Source organism: Rhamphochromis sp. 'chilingali' (assembly GCF_963969265.1).
Source record: "Rhamphochromis sp. 'chilingali' genome assembly, chromosome: 20".
In the NCBI taxonomy this organism is placed as follows: Eukaryota; Metazoa; Chordata; class Actinopteri; order Cichliformes; family Cichlidae; genus Rhamphochromis; species Rhamphochromis sp. 'chilingali'.
In genome coordinates this window covers 20,815,709-20,835,581 of record NC_137947.1, presented here as the reverse complement: position 1 = coordinate 20,835,581, position 19,873 = coordinate 20,815,709, and the positions used below count along the sequence as shown (strand labels likewise).

At 39.0% G+C, this 19,873-nt stretch overlaps 1 protein-coding gene across 1 annotated transcript; it reads right to left on the bottom strand.

The window, feature by feature from the left end:
- Window positions 1–1,624: 1,624 nt before the first annotated feature.
- On the bottom strand, window positions 1,625–19,415 carry LOC308388899 (coiled-coil domain-containing protein 6-like). The gene is made up of 9 exons (XM_080869871.1): window positions 19,079–19,415; window positions 17,832–17,981; window positions 15,818–15,946; window positions 15,129–15,232; window positions 13,796–13,956; window positions 9,716–9,872; window positions 7,604–7,704; window positions 6,285–6,406; window positions 1,625–2,876 (listed from the first exon to the last, which is right to left on the bottom strand). Exons 1-9 carry the CDS (start codon window positions 19,331–19,333, stop codon window positions 2,673–2,675), a joined length of 1,383 nt encoding a protein of 460 aa, XP_080725997.1. The 5' UTR covers window positions 19,334–19,415; the 3' UTR covers window positions 1,625–2,672.
- Window positions 19,416–19,873: the final 458 nt, after the last annotated feature.

The following is a 19,873-nucleotide window of genomic DNA, read 5'->3' as shown; positions in this document are numbered from 1 at the left end:
AGCGCCACCCCGCAGTCTGGATAAATCTTGGGTGGTTTGGCCATCCTAGCTCCATAAAGCTGCAGAGGTTAAAGGCCACTTTAACACCCAGCATTGCCACCCTGAGCTTCCAGTACGGATTCATGCTTGGATTAGTTCAGGTTGCTGGCTTTAGCAGTAAGTGAGAACACCGCACCACAGTAGAAAAACACAGGATCCACTTTAGTTGTGCCAGAACTCTCAGCAAGCCTTCAAATAAAGATATACTTATGTCACTCTTAGGATGAGATGTGTATTTTGATTTTGGTGAGATTAAGCTGAGTGTATGTGCGAACAGGAACAGTTACATGCGGAGACCTAATGGAAGTCTAATGTGTTTTGCAGGCTGTCATCCTTGTCCTGTTCTCTTCCCACGCCAGGTTATTGCACCCACATTACAAAGGTTTACCGTGTTAAATGATCCTGGAATGACTGATTTATGGAAACCACTCCTCCGGTCTCCATCCAGTTGAAACCGGTTAGAACCATGTGTAGTAGGAAATGAAAATCAGACACTGGCGCAGTGGAGTGTCAGCAGATCTATACAAGAGGACATCACATGATGTGGTTGTTGCAACAGATTAACATCTTAGGATAAAAGATCTTTATTTCAATTTGTAGTTAGCAGCATGGCTGGCCACGCAAATTGCTGATCTACCAACCATTTTAATATCAGACTGAAATAGCAGTTAAAATTTGAACATATTTAACAGGTAGATTTAGAAGTTCATTTTTTATCAATTTGATATCATGTTCACAAGTTCAGTCCTCTAAAGATCACTATAAATAATCCCGATAAGCACAGAGTTTAAGAGCATCATATCAGAGGGAGTGTCGTTTTAGCAGAATAGCAAAGTTGTCAGAGGACCACAGCAGTCTTTAGGATTTATTATTCTGCCGTTAAACATAAATAGCCATGTTTATCCACGCATTTCTCTGGGGACATTTCAAGAGTCACCCTCATAGTGACACACTTTAGAGGAAGTTGGGGAATCACCAGTCATTATATCCTCTAGGAACTATAAGTGTACCGTAAATCCACTGTGGGAGACTGAGTAAGTGGCAGCTGACCTGCTGGTGTCTGTAGAGGGGGGAACAATGTCAGCCTTTGCAAACTTTTACAGCAATCTATCATATTCACTGAGCCATTTTTGGTAAGACATTAACCCTTAGCAGTCTTACCTGTGTTGAAGTGTACCTACCTGTGCTCATAAACGCATACTGCCCTATAATGTTAAATGGTGAATATAAAAAAAATATAAAAATGTTTCTACTGTTCCAGGTTGTGAGCTTTGTTGGTGCAGTTTATTTAAGGCACAAACATTTTCCATCAACTACTTCAGAGATTTGTCAGACTCTCATAACTACCACAGTGAAACATTCCAGTGAAGTTAAATACACAAAAAGATGATGCATTTTTGAGCCTGTTGAAATGTTTTGTTAAATTAAGCAAGTGCATCAAATCGCAGGTGTGAAAGTGAAAAAGAAAAAAAGAAAAAGAAAAAAAGATTGTCTTCCAGGTTTGCTTATCAGTTTTACACCCACAGTTATTACATTACAACGGAGTATCAAACGATATTCATAAAATTCACAATTAAAACAGAAGTTGTCATCTCAAGAGCTTTAATCATACATAGAAATTTAGTTCAACAGTACCATTCATTTAGAATGTTTTCGCAGTATGTATATTTAGTGTAAAGAGCATTGTTTTTTTTTTCTGATGGGAATATCCATAAGGATGACAGAAGCTTTCAGAAATACACCAGAGAGAGAAGATCAGAGAAGAGACTGAGTACATGACTAAGTTGTAACACCTCAGACTATATTTTCAAACACCTCAAAAGGCGACATTTATCTGTGGTTTATGTGTCCATCCTCGTTGATGCTTTTTTTCCTTTTCATTTTAACATAGGAGCAGCAGATCTTTGAATGCTTACACAAACTAAAATACCTGTGCTGCAAGCACCGTTTGATCAATGCCCTATTATAATGGAGAAACTCCTAGCACTCTTCTATGACACCGTTTTGTTGACCTAATCAAAGCCACGTTAAACTTGGGGTTGTGGTGAACTGTTTTACACTGCTTTAATGACAGAGGGTGATCTGGAGTGGAGGACATTACTGCAATCAAGTGTCATATTATAGGCATGAAAATAATTGACCACATCCATCTATTTAGCCATCCAACTCTCTAGCCATACATCCATCCATCGATCGATCGAAACATCCAACCTATCGTAAAACATAACCATGAAACATACTGTATGTGCTGTTTGTGCTATCTTAGAAGCGCCACAACAACAATTCCAACCAGCTAAAGTCCCAAGCAAAGAAAAAAAAACATGTACAAGACAAAAGGTGGAACAGATAATTATCCTACAAATCCCAGAAGTGATTATTTTTCAATTATCCATTCCTTTTAAGAGAAGTTAAGTAACGCCACATGAAGATTTGGCAGGCAGATAGCCTCACTGAAGGCGAGTAGCTATCTTGTTTCTTTTCCCTCCAAAACTTTTGAAGCTGCGTCTTTTGTTGAGTTGGTACAGAGTAAGAAACTTCACTTCCAGAGCTGGTAATGATGGAAGCTGCTGCATTAGCATCGTGGCATTCAGTGGGCGCGCTCACGCGCAAAGACAGAGACTGTGTGTGTGGCTTTAAGGCTGGGAGGGAGGCTGCTGCTGCGCTGTTGATGCGTGCTGTGACATGGCTGCCGGGGAGGACATGGATTGGACCATGGGTTGAGCTGGCGGGGGTAGCGGAGGCTGAGCCTGTTGGGCCCCTGAGTGTGTGTTGGGGGAGGGTGGGGGTGTTGGACGTTTGAATTTGTCAGGGCTGGTGCTTCTTCTTGGGGAAGGCCGCTGTTTGACAAAAGGAGAAAGAAACGAATAAACACAGATTGCTTGTAAATCACAACCAGATGACAGAATTCTAAAAATGTCATGCAGAAAATAGAGTTTATGGCAAACAGACATTCGGAGAAATTTTGTTTTATCAATACATTTTTAAAAAAAGTTTATGCGTTTAATTGTTCCCAGACATAGCCAAGGAGGGTAATTGTGAAAATATCAACTCTTTTTGTGGGACTGTACTCCCAGAGTTACAAACGACTGCAGGAAAAAGATCATGAATGCCAAGATTACATGTTTCCCCTACTGAGCTGTTCATCAAGACCTGATAACAGCAATTCTAAACTGACAAATGGAATAAACGGGAAAAAAGTAATCTTTTCGAGGTTCTGATTTCCCAGCCAGTCATTTCCCTAAAAATTCTTGTAGGGGCTAAATGGAGACAGTGGTTTGTAACATCCACATAGAAGAACAGAAAGTAAATTCATTTAGGTTATGAAACAGGGAGAATGCTAGGAGAGAGGTATAAATGAGATCCAACAATCAGGAGGAAAGTTTAATAAAAAAAAAAAAAAAGACGCCCCCTACATACATTTTTAATCCAGGTAATAACTATAACACTGTACCAGCATGGCACAACCCTTCTCAGAGCAGTCTCACTCAGTCTTATGCCTCCCTGCCTGTTCCTCAGAAGGATTTAAGTCTAAACCATCCCATTATGCCAAACTTTAATGCCCGTTGCAATAGTCAGACAGTCTGGGGAGACATCTCAGGCATGTTATTCTGAGGACCAGGGTTACGCAAGTAACCCAAAACTATCATTCCTAGCATTTTACTTCTCACTTTGAAATATGGAGGCTCCCATATTGCCAGAAGAGCTTATCTCCAACAATCTTAAAAAGTTCAAGCGAAGACCAAGAACTGAGTATTACCTGAGCTGCTTTCCAGTTTTTATCCCATTTTGTAAACTGGAAGTTTATAAAACAGGACAAATGTGAAGGGCAGAGCATAAGCCTGCAAGTGCGTGGATTTTCTTGATTGAAACCTACTTCACACCTGAGTAACAGACCCCATGTGGAATTAGCTTGCAGGTCCACTGGAAAACACAGACCCTGACCTGGACAGGATAAACCAAATGCCTTCATAATCCAGTGTGAGAGCTGTAGGTTTGTAATAACGTACCCTAGAAAATGAAAAGTTGATCACTTCTCCATAAACTCTTAGTTCTGCATAAATTTGTCAAGCATAAACAGGATGCAACATGTGCTGCTGCTGTTCTTCAGATGAAGAAAAAGCCAGTGGAGAAAATACCATCAATACAATGGGCAAGCATGAACTCTGACGTGCCCTGGGGCAAACAGTGCATGAATGACTGAAGATGCCTTTTCTCTTTAAGTGATCCGCATCTACTCCATAATAGCCCAATCTTTGTAATGAGCATGCCTGGACAGCAGATCTGCCAAGATGTGATGTAGTGGTCTGTGTTACTAATTAAGTCCAGTCTGGAAGAAGCATATTTGCAAATAGCCTGGATATTCTTTCTGGGAGCAGGGCAGCCTGGGAATCAACTGGTCCCAGCTGTGAATTTCATCTGGCGCCAGTATGTGATTCAGTGTCCACCACACCGAACTATGTCTCCACTGTCTGCCAGCAGTTTTCTGTAGTCAAATAAGCTCAGCATACTGCATCCCAGTCTCTTGATGGTGAGACTGGCAGACTGCGTGTATTAAACGGGGGCTTCGACTGGGAATGTCCAGCCTAAGGTAGGAAGGGCAGACCTGTTGTGTGCCACTGCTCGAGACTACTCTCCCTCACATCTCCTCTTGTGTGAGGTAGAGTATTATGTATCATCATTAGCTTAAGTCCTAAAAATAAACCACACAAACATGCACAATGCTAACTCCATACTTAATACAACAACTGGTACATAGCGTGTGTGTGTGTGTGTGTGTACGGCAGACAATGTTTACAATCATCGAGGGGATTGTTGATGGCAATTTTGTATCATCATTGTGTTCTCGAGGTCAAATATCACTACTGAATCAACAGGGTGGCTGAACTTAATTCGAGTACTTTTTTGTAAACAGACATACAAACCTAACAGTAATCATTCACTTTGTGAGCAGTCTGTCACAATTTACACACCCCAGCTCATTTCCCACTTTAGTTGATAAGGATTATGACATCTGTTTGTTTATGTAACAACTCTATATACACACACACATTACTACTATCAGAACAGCGTTGTGTGCACCACACATTATTACCCCAAACCGAATCCACATTTCTTCTTACTTTCACTTTTAAATTATGAAATGATTCTGCTTTAAATAAAACTTCCACAGTATAACTACTATAGCAGTATTATAGTTAATGATATTTTCATCAAAACCAGCCTTGCCAAGGTAATGTCAGGGGAAACACTGGTGAGATATTTATATATTTTATGACTTTGTGATGCTCTTTTGGATAGGAGGCATAATAGAAACAGGTTCAAACCATGCCCCTGGTGTAAAATATTACTAAACATATCTATATCTTATTAATAAATATAAATAGATAAGTCAGTGTTGTTTTAGTTATCAGTGTGCTGAAGAGATGGACACACAGCTAATTGGAACTTAGGACATTTACGAGTTATGCTAAGTAAGTTCTAGTATTGATGCCAACAATACAAACAATGTTTGCAGAAGCCAGTATTCTTTGAGAGTCAAAATCTAGACTCCTCTACTGAGTGAATACTGGTGGACACACACAGTTTTATTCCTCCTACTTATACTCATTTTAAGGACTGTAATATCTGAAAGTCATGACATGGGAGTGTAAACAGGTTAGACCTTTAAATAACCACTGAAAAGTGACAGTTAACGTCATAGTCGTTGTTGCATTAAAGATCCACCATGCTGAAGAGTACTGTATTATCAATAGAGCTAGCCTTGACATTAAAAAATATAGACAGGGTAGTAAATTTAACAAAACAACAGGCAGTACATGTCTCCACGTGGGTGTCCTCATTTAAGGTTCATTTAATGGACGCAGCTCACTGATTAAATATAGTTCAAAGATCATGCTGACTCAGAGCAAACTGCTGCTCTTATGAAGTCACAATTAACACAACTTTTAATCATTAAACTTGTTGATCATTTCTATGTACTTGAACTGGAAAACATCTTTATACCCCCATAAAACTGAAATAATTTTATAATACGAAAGGTTATACACCTATTATTTTTATTGTCAATTGTTTACTCCTTTACAGAGCAACTAGTTTTGAGTTTATTGGTCAGAAATTTTGTTTGATGATTAATTGAGAAACCTGCCGGAAATCTGGTTTAAAAAATAAATAAATATATAAAATAAAAAAAAAACGTGTGAATTCTCAATAATTTTCTAAAAGATGATGTGGGTGGTGTCACTTACTGCTACGGCATGAGAGGAGCCTCCGTGGACGTGCAGGGCGGGGGTGTTGTAGTGGGAAATGGCAGCTCTGGACAGTGTAGCTGGAGGAGTGAAGCCAACTGTGTGGGTGCCATATGAGAGACCTGTAAGCAAATGAGACAGCCAGAGGGAGAAAGACATTTTATTAAAAGTTAACATCAATTCTAGACACTTTCATTTTCCTCCTCAATACTCACTCCAAGATTACGTCGATATAAGAGGGAAGTTCTTTGTGGCTGGCAGTGTCCCGGCACAGGATGACTGTTTTATCATTGACCAAATATTTACTTTGATATCATACCTTATCGTATCATAAACTAGTACGCAGACCAGAAATGAATGTTAATTTTTTTCTGCACTATTTTTAGCATTAGGTCTGTGCCTAAAGAGAGTAAGGGTGACTGAAATATGATGGTGCTCTCCCTTTTATTATACTAACAATTATTATTTTATTCTTCTATTTTTTCCTGTACTTTTTATACTTTTGCAAATGGTCATTTATCCAATAATAATCTTTACTAAATTACCTATAGTGCCAAGATCAGTAAGCTAGGAGCGTATCCACCAGTGTTAAATTTGAGAGCAGATTTTGACTTCATTTCAGTTTTCTGACATTTAGTTTAAGTCTCATTTTAGTCGACAAAATAGGATTGATTGTAGTAGACAAAATCTAAATTTGATTAAGTTTAATAAAATAAAGTGTAGGATGAGAATGTTTGTGTTTTTAGCTGCTCCACATGTTCACTAAGAGTCTTATTTTCATTGACATCAAATGTGAAATGTGTCTATACGTCTTGCTCTTTTCTTTCTCCCAAACATTGACATTTTATCACATTTTCAAAACAAACAAAACCAAAAAAAGCTGTACTCTTTCCCAGGGCAGGGCAAATGTGCTTGTCTGACTTTCTAGACCATTTAGCTCTGCTTGGATCTCGTCTCTCCAGAATATTTTCATTTTCAAGGCTTCAATACATGTCATTATGATTTTAGTCTTTATTTATCATCTTTTTTTCATCAGGGGGAAAAAAACAAAAACGAAAGCTCTGCGGACTTCTAGATAGTATTCAGTGTAAACCCCACATCATGGCCTGTCAGGCTCACAGTGAGCAGCAAAGTTCTACCTGAGCACGAAGCTTATATAAAATGCAGTGTGACAATTAAGCTGTAATTGTGTGGTCTTGATTTGACAGAGTACCTACAAGATTTTAAGATAAAAGCTGGAACAAAGATAAAGCTTGCTGTCTGGCAAAAAGTTGTATTAATCGCTATCAAAGGCCGTTTATTGTTGTGTTTTTACCTACCTGGTGATATTGGTCGGCTGGAGCTGGGAGAGGGAGTGTAAGGGATGGGACTGGACACGGTCCTGGCTCGCAGACCCTGTGCAGACATCTCATTGAAGTACCTAAAAGTACGACATATTTTTGTAATGCAAAAAGCAATCCAAGCATATTGTAATGTGTTAAACAGGCAAAAAGTGCTACATCAATGATGACAGTTACTCCTTGAGATGCAATGTGAAAAGCTTCTGTATGGCTACTCAAAGTGGGCTTCTGAAAGTGCTCAATTTGGCTTATTTTGTATGGGAGAAAAACACGATACATTTTCAAGTTCCTAAGGAGAAGATACTGATGTCGACGTCTGAGTGTGATCAAAGGAGCATCCTGTGCATGCAGAAAAAAGCTTTTTCCTAAAATTAACAAAAGTTTTTACTGATAATCAGGAAGATTTAATATAAACTGAGATTTTACTGCCATATGCTGCTTCTTTGAAATGGCCATATACTAAAGCTATTTAGAGCCCTGTTTTCTTCTTCCTCCTCAGCTTTTGTATGCAACAACTAACATTCAGAGGTACTGGAAGCACATCAGTTATTACAATTTTGTGTTTTCAAATTAGATTTTATTTTTTATTTAGTTCTGACCCTTATTTTTCATTTGGTTTAGTTTCTCTAGGTTTGCTCATTTCAGTTTAGCTTTTAATTTTTTGAAAATGTATATTTTTTATTAGTTTCAGAGTGAGTTTGAATCTTTTAAAGTATTACCTCGTGTAGGGCATATGCAAGGATATTTGCTCTATAAATATTTTTTAAGTTATAATTATTTTCTCTCTTTTTTTTGTTTTGTTTTTAGTTACACTTTAATAACATTAAAGTGTAACTAACTTTAAAAAAAAGTTAGCTGTGTGATCCTTGCACTCCGACTTGAAAGATGAGTGACACCCATGCATCTGATACAGAGGCCTGAACCAGGTACACAACAATAAAGAAACTTGAACTGGATAGTGTTTTACATACATTTGTTTTTCTTAAACATTACAATTTCTAGTTCTGGGAAAATGGTGGGGGTTTGTTTTACACCATCTTGCCACTGCGGAAGGAGACAAAATGCAGAAAGTTGATTTAATGTTGTAAACAACTTTGTCTTTCAACATGCTACTAAACTGATTTAACTGAAAGCATTAAACCAGTGGAATCTGTATTTGGTTATGTTTAATCATACACAATGAGCCAATTTGATCAGCAATAGTAGGAAGAGTTGGTATGTTTAAAAAACAAAAATCTGGTGGATGACCCCATACTCAGTGAAGTGCAACAGTGTTTGTTTTGTTTTAGTAAACATAAACCTTGAAGCCACCCCAAACTACTTGGTCTTGTTTTTACTTCTGAATAAAAAGAAGGACCATGTGGTACAACTTGTGTCTGAAGGTTAATTGGTCCCAGGAGTAGAAAGGATTGCACAAAGTTCAAATGGACCATTCACTCACAAACAGAAGGAAGTCTGTAAGGACCATTTAAGCCAAAATTTGGTTTCTTTTAAGTTTCATCAAGAAAGCGCAGGTCTTTCCAAACCAAACAAAGCTACTGCTAATTATTTTGACTTTTCTACATGTATCAGAAGTAAACGTGGCAGCGATAGCATGACCTGAATCTGCAGGTCAATGTTAAACATTCATTAGGAAAAAAAAAGAAGCATTTTTTTACAATTAAGATGAAACACCAAGGAATGCGGAACTGATTTAAGCTCTGTGTTTTTTGTGTCTGACAGCCAGCCAAAAAGTTACCAGACACCATGTTGTCACCTTGCTTTATCACAAGCAGGCCTTTTTAACAGCAACAATGACTGCCTACTGGAAGACCAATTGTTGTGTGCCGTTGTGGCAAACACGCCTTTTGTCATTTGCATTTGCCCTACTTTTGTGCCCTCATCTTTTGATTCTCACAGGTCCCTTTATCCAGCTGGCTATGTCAGCAGTATAAATGCCCAGTGAAGCCAAATGCCTCTAAGAAACATCGAGCTCCAGTGTATAGTTCAATCCATTTAACTCTTTTCCATTTTCTCTTTATTTGCTGGTATGTATGACTTTGTGTATTATTGTGAACTTTTTGATCATCTTTCTATGTTTGTTGCACCTACCTCTCATCATCCATCTCCAGACTGGATTCACTCTCCGACAGTTGTCTACACAGGGCCTCCCTGCGCTCCATTTCTCTCTGAAGCTTTCTCTGCAGCCGGATGTTCTCCTCCCTCATGTGTCGCTCCTCCTCTATATACTGGGCACGTTTCTCTGTATCTGAAAGTGAACATTGGGATTTAAACTTGACAGAATCGCACTATTACTATACAATAACACAAATTACACCTGCACTACTCCTAGCATAACATAATACCCTCTCTTTAAGAGCTGTGAATGTAACCTGGTTTTCTTGTGTAATACATTGTTGTCATTTTAGGAAAAAAGTGAAAGTAGGTCCAAAACAATCTCAACTAAGAGTAATGCAAGCAACAAGCTTCAGTATTTCTGGTGTCTTGTCACTTGGCTTAGCTTTGGGAGCACGTGTTTAAGGCTGGTCTGACATCCCCACCTAGTGGCAAAATCAAACCATAGCCACAATGATCAATCTTTATCACTTCTTGCTTTCTGAAAAACAAAAAAAAAATATGGAAAACCTGGGCTTTCAGTCTCATTGCTACAGGTGTATAGAAATCAAATGTCTAACTGTAAGTGGTGTTATAATAAAGCGGAAGTGTTTAAGAACCACAGCGACTCGGGCTCAAAGCGGCAGACCAAGTAAAGTTGTACAATGTCACCAAATACTGAAGCACACAGAACCTAAAGGCTCCCAAAGCTCTGCTGACTCAACAGCAGAGGTCCAAACCTCCTCTGGCATTAACTAGAGCTGGGCGATAGAACGATAACAATATGTATTGCGAAATAACTTTTTCTCGATAGAAAAATGACACTATTGCGATAGACCTCATCTCTCTCTCTCTCTCTTCCTCTTATAAAAAAAAACCAAAAAAAAATGAATAGCCAATAAGAAAAGCGGCGCAGAGCCGAACCAATCACAGCCGCAGCGTCACGTCACGTGACTTGTTACGTACAGCTCAAGTGCCAAGGCACACATGTGTATTTGTTTGGGAAGCATCCAGCCGCCGTGCCGGCCGGGTAATGGAGGAAATGAGCGTGCCGACTAGAGAAAAATCAACCGAGAGCTTGGGTGACCAGGTTACCGAAGAGAACACAGATGACGGTTGCAATGCCGGAGAGATTGTCGAAAGGAAAGGCCAGAGAAGTTCTGTAGTGTGGAGGTATTTCGGCTATCTGAAGTCTGACAAACAGAGTAACGCGCACTGTAAATTGTGCCGAAAGCATGTTCCCACAAAGTCTGGAAATACAGCAAACCTTTTTTATCACCTGAAGCAGTGCCACCCACTAGGAGCACGCTCAATCTCTGACTGAAAGCGCTAATTCGTCATCAAAAACAACCAGGGGAATCCCTGTGAAGCAGCAACAGTCAATTGAGTCGGCTTTCTCCAGCGTCAAAAAAGCTAAGAGACATAGCAACATAACGAATGCCATAGCTTACTGTCTTGCTAAAGACATGCTACCAATAAACACGGTCAACAATGAAGGATTCAAGCAGCTAATTAAGGTAATGGAACCTCGTTACCAACTCCCTGGACATAAACATGTCTCTCAGACAGCTCTTCCAAAACAATATTATATAAGTTAGTCAATTTTGTCTCTTCTTCTGTAAAATAAACTAAGATTTATTTTTAGAATTAATATTTTGTTTCTAAGTGGAACTGACAATTTAGTAGTCTGTTTTGTTTGTTCTACTTTGAAACTTAAACGCTTTAGCAGCTACCTTTTGTGTAGTTTGTAATATTTGCCTTTATTTATCTGAAACTGGAGCCTCATTTTATGTACATCTGCCCTGTTGAACTTATTATGGGAAATAAATATTTAAATCAAAACAAGCTGCTGATTATTTCACATTTTACTTGTGAGCAACGGCACATTTAAATCTTACAAATATAGCTATTTGGCTTATATCGTGATATATATCGTTATCGCCTGAAATGAAAAAAACATATCGTGAAATGAAAAAAATCTTATATCGCATGTAGTGTTGGTACTTTTTAAATAAGCCGTAAAACAAGCTGTTATCAATGTCTGCAACCAAATGCAGTGCTCTAGTATTACTCCACATCCTAGGAAAAAAATAAATAAATCAAATGCTCTAATGCCCAAGGCTGCCTCTATTAAACCACCAGATCACTCCAGCCACAAGCAGTTATGTATAAAGAAGAAAATAACAATCCACAAGATCATTTTGTGTGAGACAAGATCCGAAGTCTGGTTGCATTTTTACATGCATCATTTGGATTGTGATTAACTGCTCACAGTTTTCCTACTGCTCCCCTATTAGGGCTGGGCTATATCATACCGTTCACAGTAATACCGGTGTAATGTTGGGCAACAATAAGAAAATGAAATATCGCGATAGAATATGGGTAAAACGCGCATGCGCAGTGCCTTTGTTTACATACGCACGTGGCGGCGACGCAGAATGAGAAGAGCGAAAGTGGATCGTTGAATGAAACGGATGAACCAGAATTGTTTTGTAAAAATACTGCAACTTCTGTGGTGTGGAACTGGTTTGGCTTTCGTCCGTCAGATACACAACAAAGCACTATTTTTGGTAGCGCATGCTAGCGGGCCGTCGTTATTACCATGTGTTTTGGAAAATACGGCACACTTAAAATCAATCCTTTGATTTTTCTGAAAATCGACAGTGCCCCTTATAATCCCGTGTGCCTTATGTATGAATTCTGGTTGTGTTTACTGACCTGGAAACGATTTTATGTGGTACACAGTGCTCGAAAATCTGTCAAATGTTTCAGTACGACTTTGCTAAACTACGAAGCCGCACTGCTTGATGGATTGTCGGAGCATTACGGCTATCGTAGACAGGAGCCTCGCGGAGTGATACGTACTGTGCTTCAACATACTATTACCGTATTGTGTGTGTATAACCTCTTTTTAAGTTTTGTGGATATTATACATGGTTATGCTGAGGATATGTCGGCCAATTTCCACTGGAAATGCCTTTTGGTTAAACTGTCAGCAAGGAATTTGCATTTGTTAATTTTTTATATAACTTTAATGCACATAAAAAAGCTGCTTGTTTAAGTGAAAATACATTGATGGCTTTTTGCACTAATAAAGTTGAGGAGTTGTAAAGTATTTTGTCTAGTGCCAATTATATCGTCAGTTATATCGTTATTGCAAATTTTCAAATGTATATCGTGATAAATATTTTTGGTCATATCGCCCTGCTCTACTCCCTATAATTATAAACTAAGTGATAATGACGATATCACGAGTCAGCAGTTAGTCATGGAATTCGACAGGGTTCTGTGATGGGACCAATACTTTTCACAGTATACATACAGACAAAAACCCTCTCTAAATTTGAGCGAGATGCAAAACCTTCCTCTTTGATAAAGCTTTCCGTGAAGGCTGGGTCAGATCACCGTGAACCATAACCAAGTAATCCAGTGATCATATTTTTTGGGTGTGACCGGAACACTAACTCTATGGCTTCAAAATGTGGCATCTGGAAAACATCCATCCATTAAACATGTTCATGGTAATATTCTGACAGGTTGTCAGTCACCAATATGGACAATCTTTTCTTTCTCTTTTAATAAAAGGAAGGGCACATGTAAGCACTTGTAACACTGCTTCCTTTTGGGGCAAAATAACGAGAGTCAACTAGATTAAGAACAGAGTTCAGGTTAACCATTTCAAAAGAAGGAATCGATTATGGATTACAACCTTTCTTAGTGTCTTGCATTTCGTTGCCCTGTACCTATGACATGTGCAATGACAATAAAGTTGAATTTTTTTTTTTGTTTTCTAACAGTGTACAGCTCCATTCCTTTCTTTTTCTGCTTTCCATCCAGTGTAATATGACCAGTAAATAATGATGTAACATGACTGTATATTGCATTAGAACATATCTACAGAAATATGAGTATGGAGGCACCAGGCTAGAGAGGATCCTGTTTTTTCCAAGTGAACACGCACAAGCACTTATCCGAGAATCAATTTTACCAACCACTTCCTTAATCAACACTTGAGGGCATCTCTCCCTTCAGACTGACTTTCCTTCTGATCATGTGACAAGTTGAGTGGCCACTTACGCTGCAGCTCAGTGGTGCGCAAGCTCTTCTTAAGCCTCTCCACCTCATTCTTCAGGAAGCGGATATGCCGCATCATGTTCTCTGGTGAGTCGATTTCCATGGAAACATCTCTTGGAGATGGTGGAGCCGACACAGGCTGGTCCAGCTTCTCCTGAAGGATTCTAGTTTGGAAAATTGGAAAAACAAAACAAAACACAGGATTATTATTATTATTCAAAATGTTCTATTTATTATTATTTGTATTAAAAAAAAAAACGAAATTAGATGTATAACCTTTAAGTTAATTTTGCATAAATGCCCAATTACATATATAAACAGATAATTAATAGTTCAGCTTACTGTTATTTGTCATAAAACTGCAATTTAAAAGAAAAGTTACTTATTGCTGTTTATTTGATTTTAATGTTTAAGTTAAAATTAATAAACTAATTACTTTTTTGTGTTACACAGACAAGCAATGAATATAAAAGGTACACTGGCACATTTTTATGCTAACTATAAAATAAAACAATGCAAACAAATATATTTCTTTCATATAACAAGTACTTAACCCATTAGTAAATGTATAAATTAATTTAGTCAAAAATGAAAAGTAAAAGTCTTTTTCCCTCCATTTAATACTATCATTTCAGTTTGTAGTTGGCCTTTTCTTTTTAAAGATATTGGGCTAAAACCATCAAGTTCATGGCATATTTAGCGTACCTTACCATTTTGGCAGTTTTTCCAAAAGAAAAGTCTTGAAATTTTTTAAAAACAAACAATTGGAAAAAGAAACACGCAACTGTTATGACTTAGTGACATTTCACCCACACGTTTATGCTCACTGGTCGGTTAACTCAATCATCATTGTATGTAAACAACGTTTCTCGTGATTCTACATTTGTTTCTGTTCATGCTGGAAATGGAAAATAAACTTGCTTGTGTCGCTCTCTCTCTTGACACTCTCCTCTCACCAACAGCAGAAGAGCAAGAGAAGAGCAAGAGAAGAGCTGTGTGCTTTTAAAAAAAAGAAAAGTGTCATGTGCTACAAGGCACTTTCTGGAAAAGAGTTGCAACTAAGTTGGCAACAATAAAGTAAACTGAAGCATTCGTTTACTGTCAGGAAAGAGCAAAGGAAACTCATCTGCCCACTGAATAGAAGACCATATAAAGAAATCCAAGATAAGCCGATGTTAGCTTGTCATAAAAGATGAAAAACTTTGGAAGCTTCTTTTGGAAGTATTCAGCTGAGTCAGTTTTAAAATGTTTACCTCATCGTTTTGAACTTTGGCCACAATTAATCTAATCATTATGTATATGGCCAAAGAAAAAGCAGCACAGTATGTCTCATCACCTTTTCTCAGCCTCCAGTTTGTCCATTCGCTTCCACAGTCGGTTGACCAAAGCTTCTTGTTCCTGCTCTAATGTGTTCTCAAGGTCGATCTTCTCCCGCCTCAACTGAAAAACGAAAGATAAAGCAGAGTGTGGCAGAAAGAGAAACCTTGAAGTTGAAATGCATTCACAAGCATTCAGGATTGTGTACAAAAACACTGTATCGCAAATCCAAGATCTCAGTTCAGAGTTTGTATTCTAAAACTTAGAAGCATATGGCATTATGACATATCATAATGATTTTTTAAAGTAGTTTAAGAACATAAATATTTGTATTTTATTGCTAAGATTGGTGTCTTTAAGAAGCTGAGGCAGATTTTAAGGTGAAATAACTTTTGGTTCTATTTGTATCTGGCCAAGATGCACAGTGGCATCGCACTGCATCAATCTGACACGTTAATAAGCGAGTACCAACAACGAATGCCTGCACATCTCCTGTCAGGGCATGGAGACATTATGCGGTGGCTTCAGCAGGTTTGACCCAGCCACAGACCAAAATGTTCTTTCCACTTAAAATTCAGTGGGAAGAAAAACGACGTTGAGATTTTTTGCATCTCACTCTACCATGACGACTGAACAAATGGAAGTTTAAGGATAGGCTGCACTGCACTGGATGAGCAATTCTTTCCCATTTTACCATAATAAGCATACCTGTTCCAGGGTTAGCTGCTTTGAAATGGTTTCGTTCTCCATTTTCTTGATCTTTTTCATGAGCTTGTTAACCTGGAACTCCTGCTCCTGCTCCAAATGCTGCTCCAACTCAGCCTTCTCATGCTGGAGCTAAAATTTAAAAGGAGAGAGCAGTGCATTGACAGATGAAGAGAAGAAACAGATGAGTAAAAAGGGAGCGGAGAAAAACAAACTCACAATGAGACATGTAAAAGCTGTTTGATGACCACAGAGATGACCACGGCTTATACAATGAAATAATAATAAAAGACAGCGTCATTAGACAATTCCACTGGTTTCAGGGTAAACTCCCCAGAAGAACAGACAATATAAAATAATGTTTTGGCAACCCAAGTAATCACTTTTGGCAGTTCACCAGCATGAAAAAGGGTGCGGCTCAGTGCTGATTCAAAATGGGACAGCTCTGTGATGGATTATATAACTGATTACTCATTATGGGGAAAGAGATGCAAATTCACTTAAAGGAAAAAAATGGAGAGGGAAATATAACCATTTCCATCATGCTGTTGAGAAAAATAACTAGAAAACCTCAAAACATCAGTCTGTTTAAACTTACAATGACTCCATTCATGGAGAGTCGAGTGCTCTGCAGTATCCTGGATGCAAAACCAGGTTACCAAGTTGTGCCCCACCCAAAGTGCAGGCATTTTTTCCTAATTAAAACTAACCATTTTGTTTTAATAAGGTGCCTTGCTTCAGTTAACACTAGAAACTATTTTATTAAAGCAATCCAACCCTTTATACTGTGTGAACATTATAAACAGACTCAAGAATAAATGCCAGACTATGAAGTCCTTGGAGAGAGATTATATTCTACTAGGCTCTTCTGTAAGCAGAGGCTCTTTCTGACTGGCACCAGAACAAAGGCAATGTTGGATGGGACTCTGTTTAGTATCATGTGCACTAATAATAAGTATTAGAGGAAAATAGAGAGTTTCATCGGCTTCCTTTAAAATAGGTAATGTTGTTTTCAGTACCATCAACAAAAATGAAGAGGGTGGGATATTAGGAGTATGCAGCCCAGTACACCTTTAAGGTCTCAATTTTACATTATCAGGGGTGTTTTTTGGTGTATTTACAAGATAATAGATAATATTCAGCACAGCCTATTGTCATGTGAATGTTTAATATACAAGGCACAAGTTTAAAATCAGGGCTGGGGTGCTTGTGTTGTTGGGTTATTCAAATACAGACAATGCAGCTAAAAAGTGGAGCAAAACTAATGGCTGGGAAAACCCAAATAAAACAAAATTTGTCCCAAAAATGCTTCTGCGTAGAGTCATTTGCATGCTCAGTATTATAAGTTTTGATATTCAGTTGATTTTTCCATCTGTCGCCCCAATTTTTAAGCAACTAATCTACCGACATAAGTAGATACAAGTCTGTTGCATGTTAAATTCTAAGATAGGAATATAAAAAAAGCCCAAATAAGTAGATCTGTATGACCTTAAGCGGGTTTTGCTAAGACATTTGCATGCATCTCTTTCACAGCCCTACTTCTTTAGATATCAACAAACCATTAGTCACCCTACAGCTATCTATTCAAAATATGAGAGCGAGTGCTATATGCTCTGTAGTTGGGAAAATACGATGTGGAAAACAGACTGAACCAAATAACCGACAACAGGAGGAGAGTAATTTGAGAGTCATTTAGACGTGCTAGCAGCTGCAGTGAAGTCATCTTGAGCTTTTCCAGGCTTCAGGCAAGTAGAATTGCAGTTGATGATAATGCACTAGCTGCTGTGTGCATAGACAAGCACCCCGCACATCGTGAACAAGAGCAACAATACTTAAGAAATTTGCATAACACAGCATGAAGAAACGATATACCACACTGACGTTTGTGATCAGTAAGATAACAGGGGAAAACTTTAAACTAATGTTACACTATTCTCCACTCTGTGTGGCGTAAAGAACTCCAAAATGTGCGTTAAAAGTGTGCACCTCCCCATCCAATCTTGTTTCTATCACTCACTTGCATGAGTTTCCTTGACAGTTCATTGGTGAGGAATTCTTCCTCCTTCTCATAGTTGACTGCCAAGGTTTCCTTCTCCTTCTGAAGAGCCTGGATTTTCTTGAACAAGGTGTTACTGATAAATTCTTCCTCCTGTTCGGCTCTCGCTTGCTGTGGGACAGAAAACACAAAAAGACACAGCGACAGAAGAGATATCAGTGACATAAACTCTTGCTTCTGGCACATCACACTGTTTTCACCTTTATCCTGATTAAACTATAACTTACTGACAGTGAGGGGAAACATGCACCAATCAACTAAAGACTGCTGCAGTGATGCTTGCCAGCCAAAGAGGAAGCACAATTCTTTCAAATGACTCAAGAGATATTGCAGCAATGGGTGACTGAGAGAAACATGGGCTGGGGGGGCGGATAAAGAAATGTGTTGGGACAGCTAGCATTACACTGCTTGTGATACATGCGTCCTTGCCACTCTCAAATTCACCCATCCCTTATCTCTCCTGACCTCAAAAATAAATTCTGCTTCGTTGGCCGTTATGAAAAACAGCGCGGATTATAAAAGCCAAACAGCTAGTTAAGCTTCACAAATTTACACAGAGGGTGGACAGTGTGAAAGTGTGGTTGGGTTTGCAGACATTTAGAGCGTGGCATTTAGCTAGCTCGCTAAGTTTGGCCTACATATTTCCCCATCTATCAAGCAGATCGGTTACACATTTTTATGAAGCTAGGACTGATTAACCGAGCATGAAGAAATATGACGCATCAGTCGGTGCCAAGGCTTCTGGTGGGCTATTTATTTTCACTCAGTTACCATATCCATGTTGGCCATAGCGTGGTGACAATGCCGAGCAGTGAGTAATCAGCTGACCACACATCTACAATCAATCTGTTAACTCGCATCGTGAGGTGCCCACCCAATTTTTTGACGTTTTTTTCTGGTTGACGTTAGCAGTTCATCTAACGTTAGCCACGATTAGCAACACAAAATAACACAAAGCAAAGTAGCAAGATATCGCAGCTCGACCATCTAGCAGACGTTGTCCCGCTGGCTAAATTAGCAGGTAGCTAATGTTAATAGGGCTAACATAACAGCAAAGAATTAGGGCCGAATTCAGGTAACATTTCCACGTAGCACTCATTCAGCTTTTATCAAACAACACTCGCTAGCGCTAACTTACTCTGTCAAATGCAAAACAGCAAACGGGGTGGGGATAGCATCTCGCTAGTTAGCTAGCTAACATTACTCACAATGGTGACGCTAGCTTTGCGGAGGTCCCGATTCTCCTCCTGCAGGGCTTTGCACTTGAGTTTAAATGTTTCCAGCTCAATTTTAAGAACTTTATTCTCCTGCTGTAACGAGGCCAGTCGGTTGGTCAGTTCCTCCAAACGAAACTGTGAAATGACTATGCTCGGTTTCCCCGAATTTGAAGCGGAGGACGACATCGGGGTGGCGGAGCTGCTCCCCGCTCCATCGGTGTCGCTCTCGCTTGCGCTGTCCGCCATGGCTGTGCGACGGTGTGTGTGGTGGAGAAGAGAAGACGACGGCAGCTGCAGCGTTTGAGGAGCGCAGACAGCAGAATGGTACACTGCGTGACCTTGCACCCGCCTAACGGTATAGCACCCCCAGCAGGATGTCTCCAGTACTACCTAATACACCCATAACATGAAATGCATCTTTGGAAACCCAATCCGAGACAGGATTGCCAGCAAAATGGGAAACTTAAGACACAACACCGCACCCTAAACCACGTTTTATGCCTAACACGACAACATCCTTCAAGTAAACACTGTATAACCCTACTTATACAGTGTTTACTTGTCAGCTGTTGTGTTGACAATATGACATTATGCTCATTTTATACAATACTGTGAAATAATATTTCCCGGCCTTCTGGATGTCTTTCTTTTTGTATATTTTTCACTCTTACATGTTTCAGATAATCAAATATGCTTTAATATTAGACAAAGATAACCAGAGTAGTGCCGAAGTATCTCGATCAGATTTAATTCCAGATTTTGACTAGGCTGCTCCAAAACTCTCAT

Bases quoted from the DNA above. Each gene is read 5' to 3' on its own strand.
- LOC308388899 (XM_080869871.1), bottom strand. From the start codon at position 19,333: ATGGCGGACAGCGCAAGCGAGAGCGACACCGATGGAGCGGGGAGCAGC. The intron at 15,947-17,831 runs GTGAGTGATAGA...TTTAAATTTTAG, and splicing joins TGTCAAGGAAACTCATGCAA to CTCCAGCATGAGAAGGCTGA. The intron at 15,233-15,817 runs GTATGCTTATTA...TTCGTTTTTCAG, and splicing joins AGCAGCTAACCCTGGAACAG to TTGAGGCGGGAGAAGATCGA.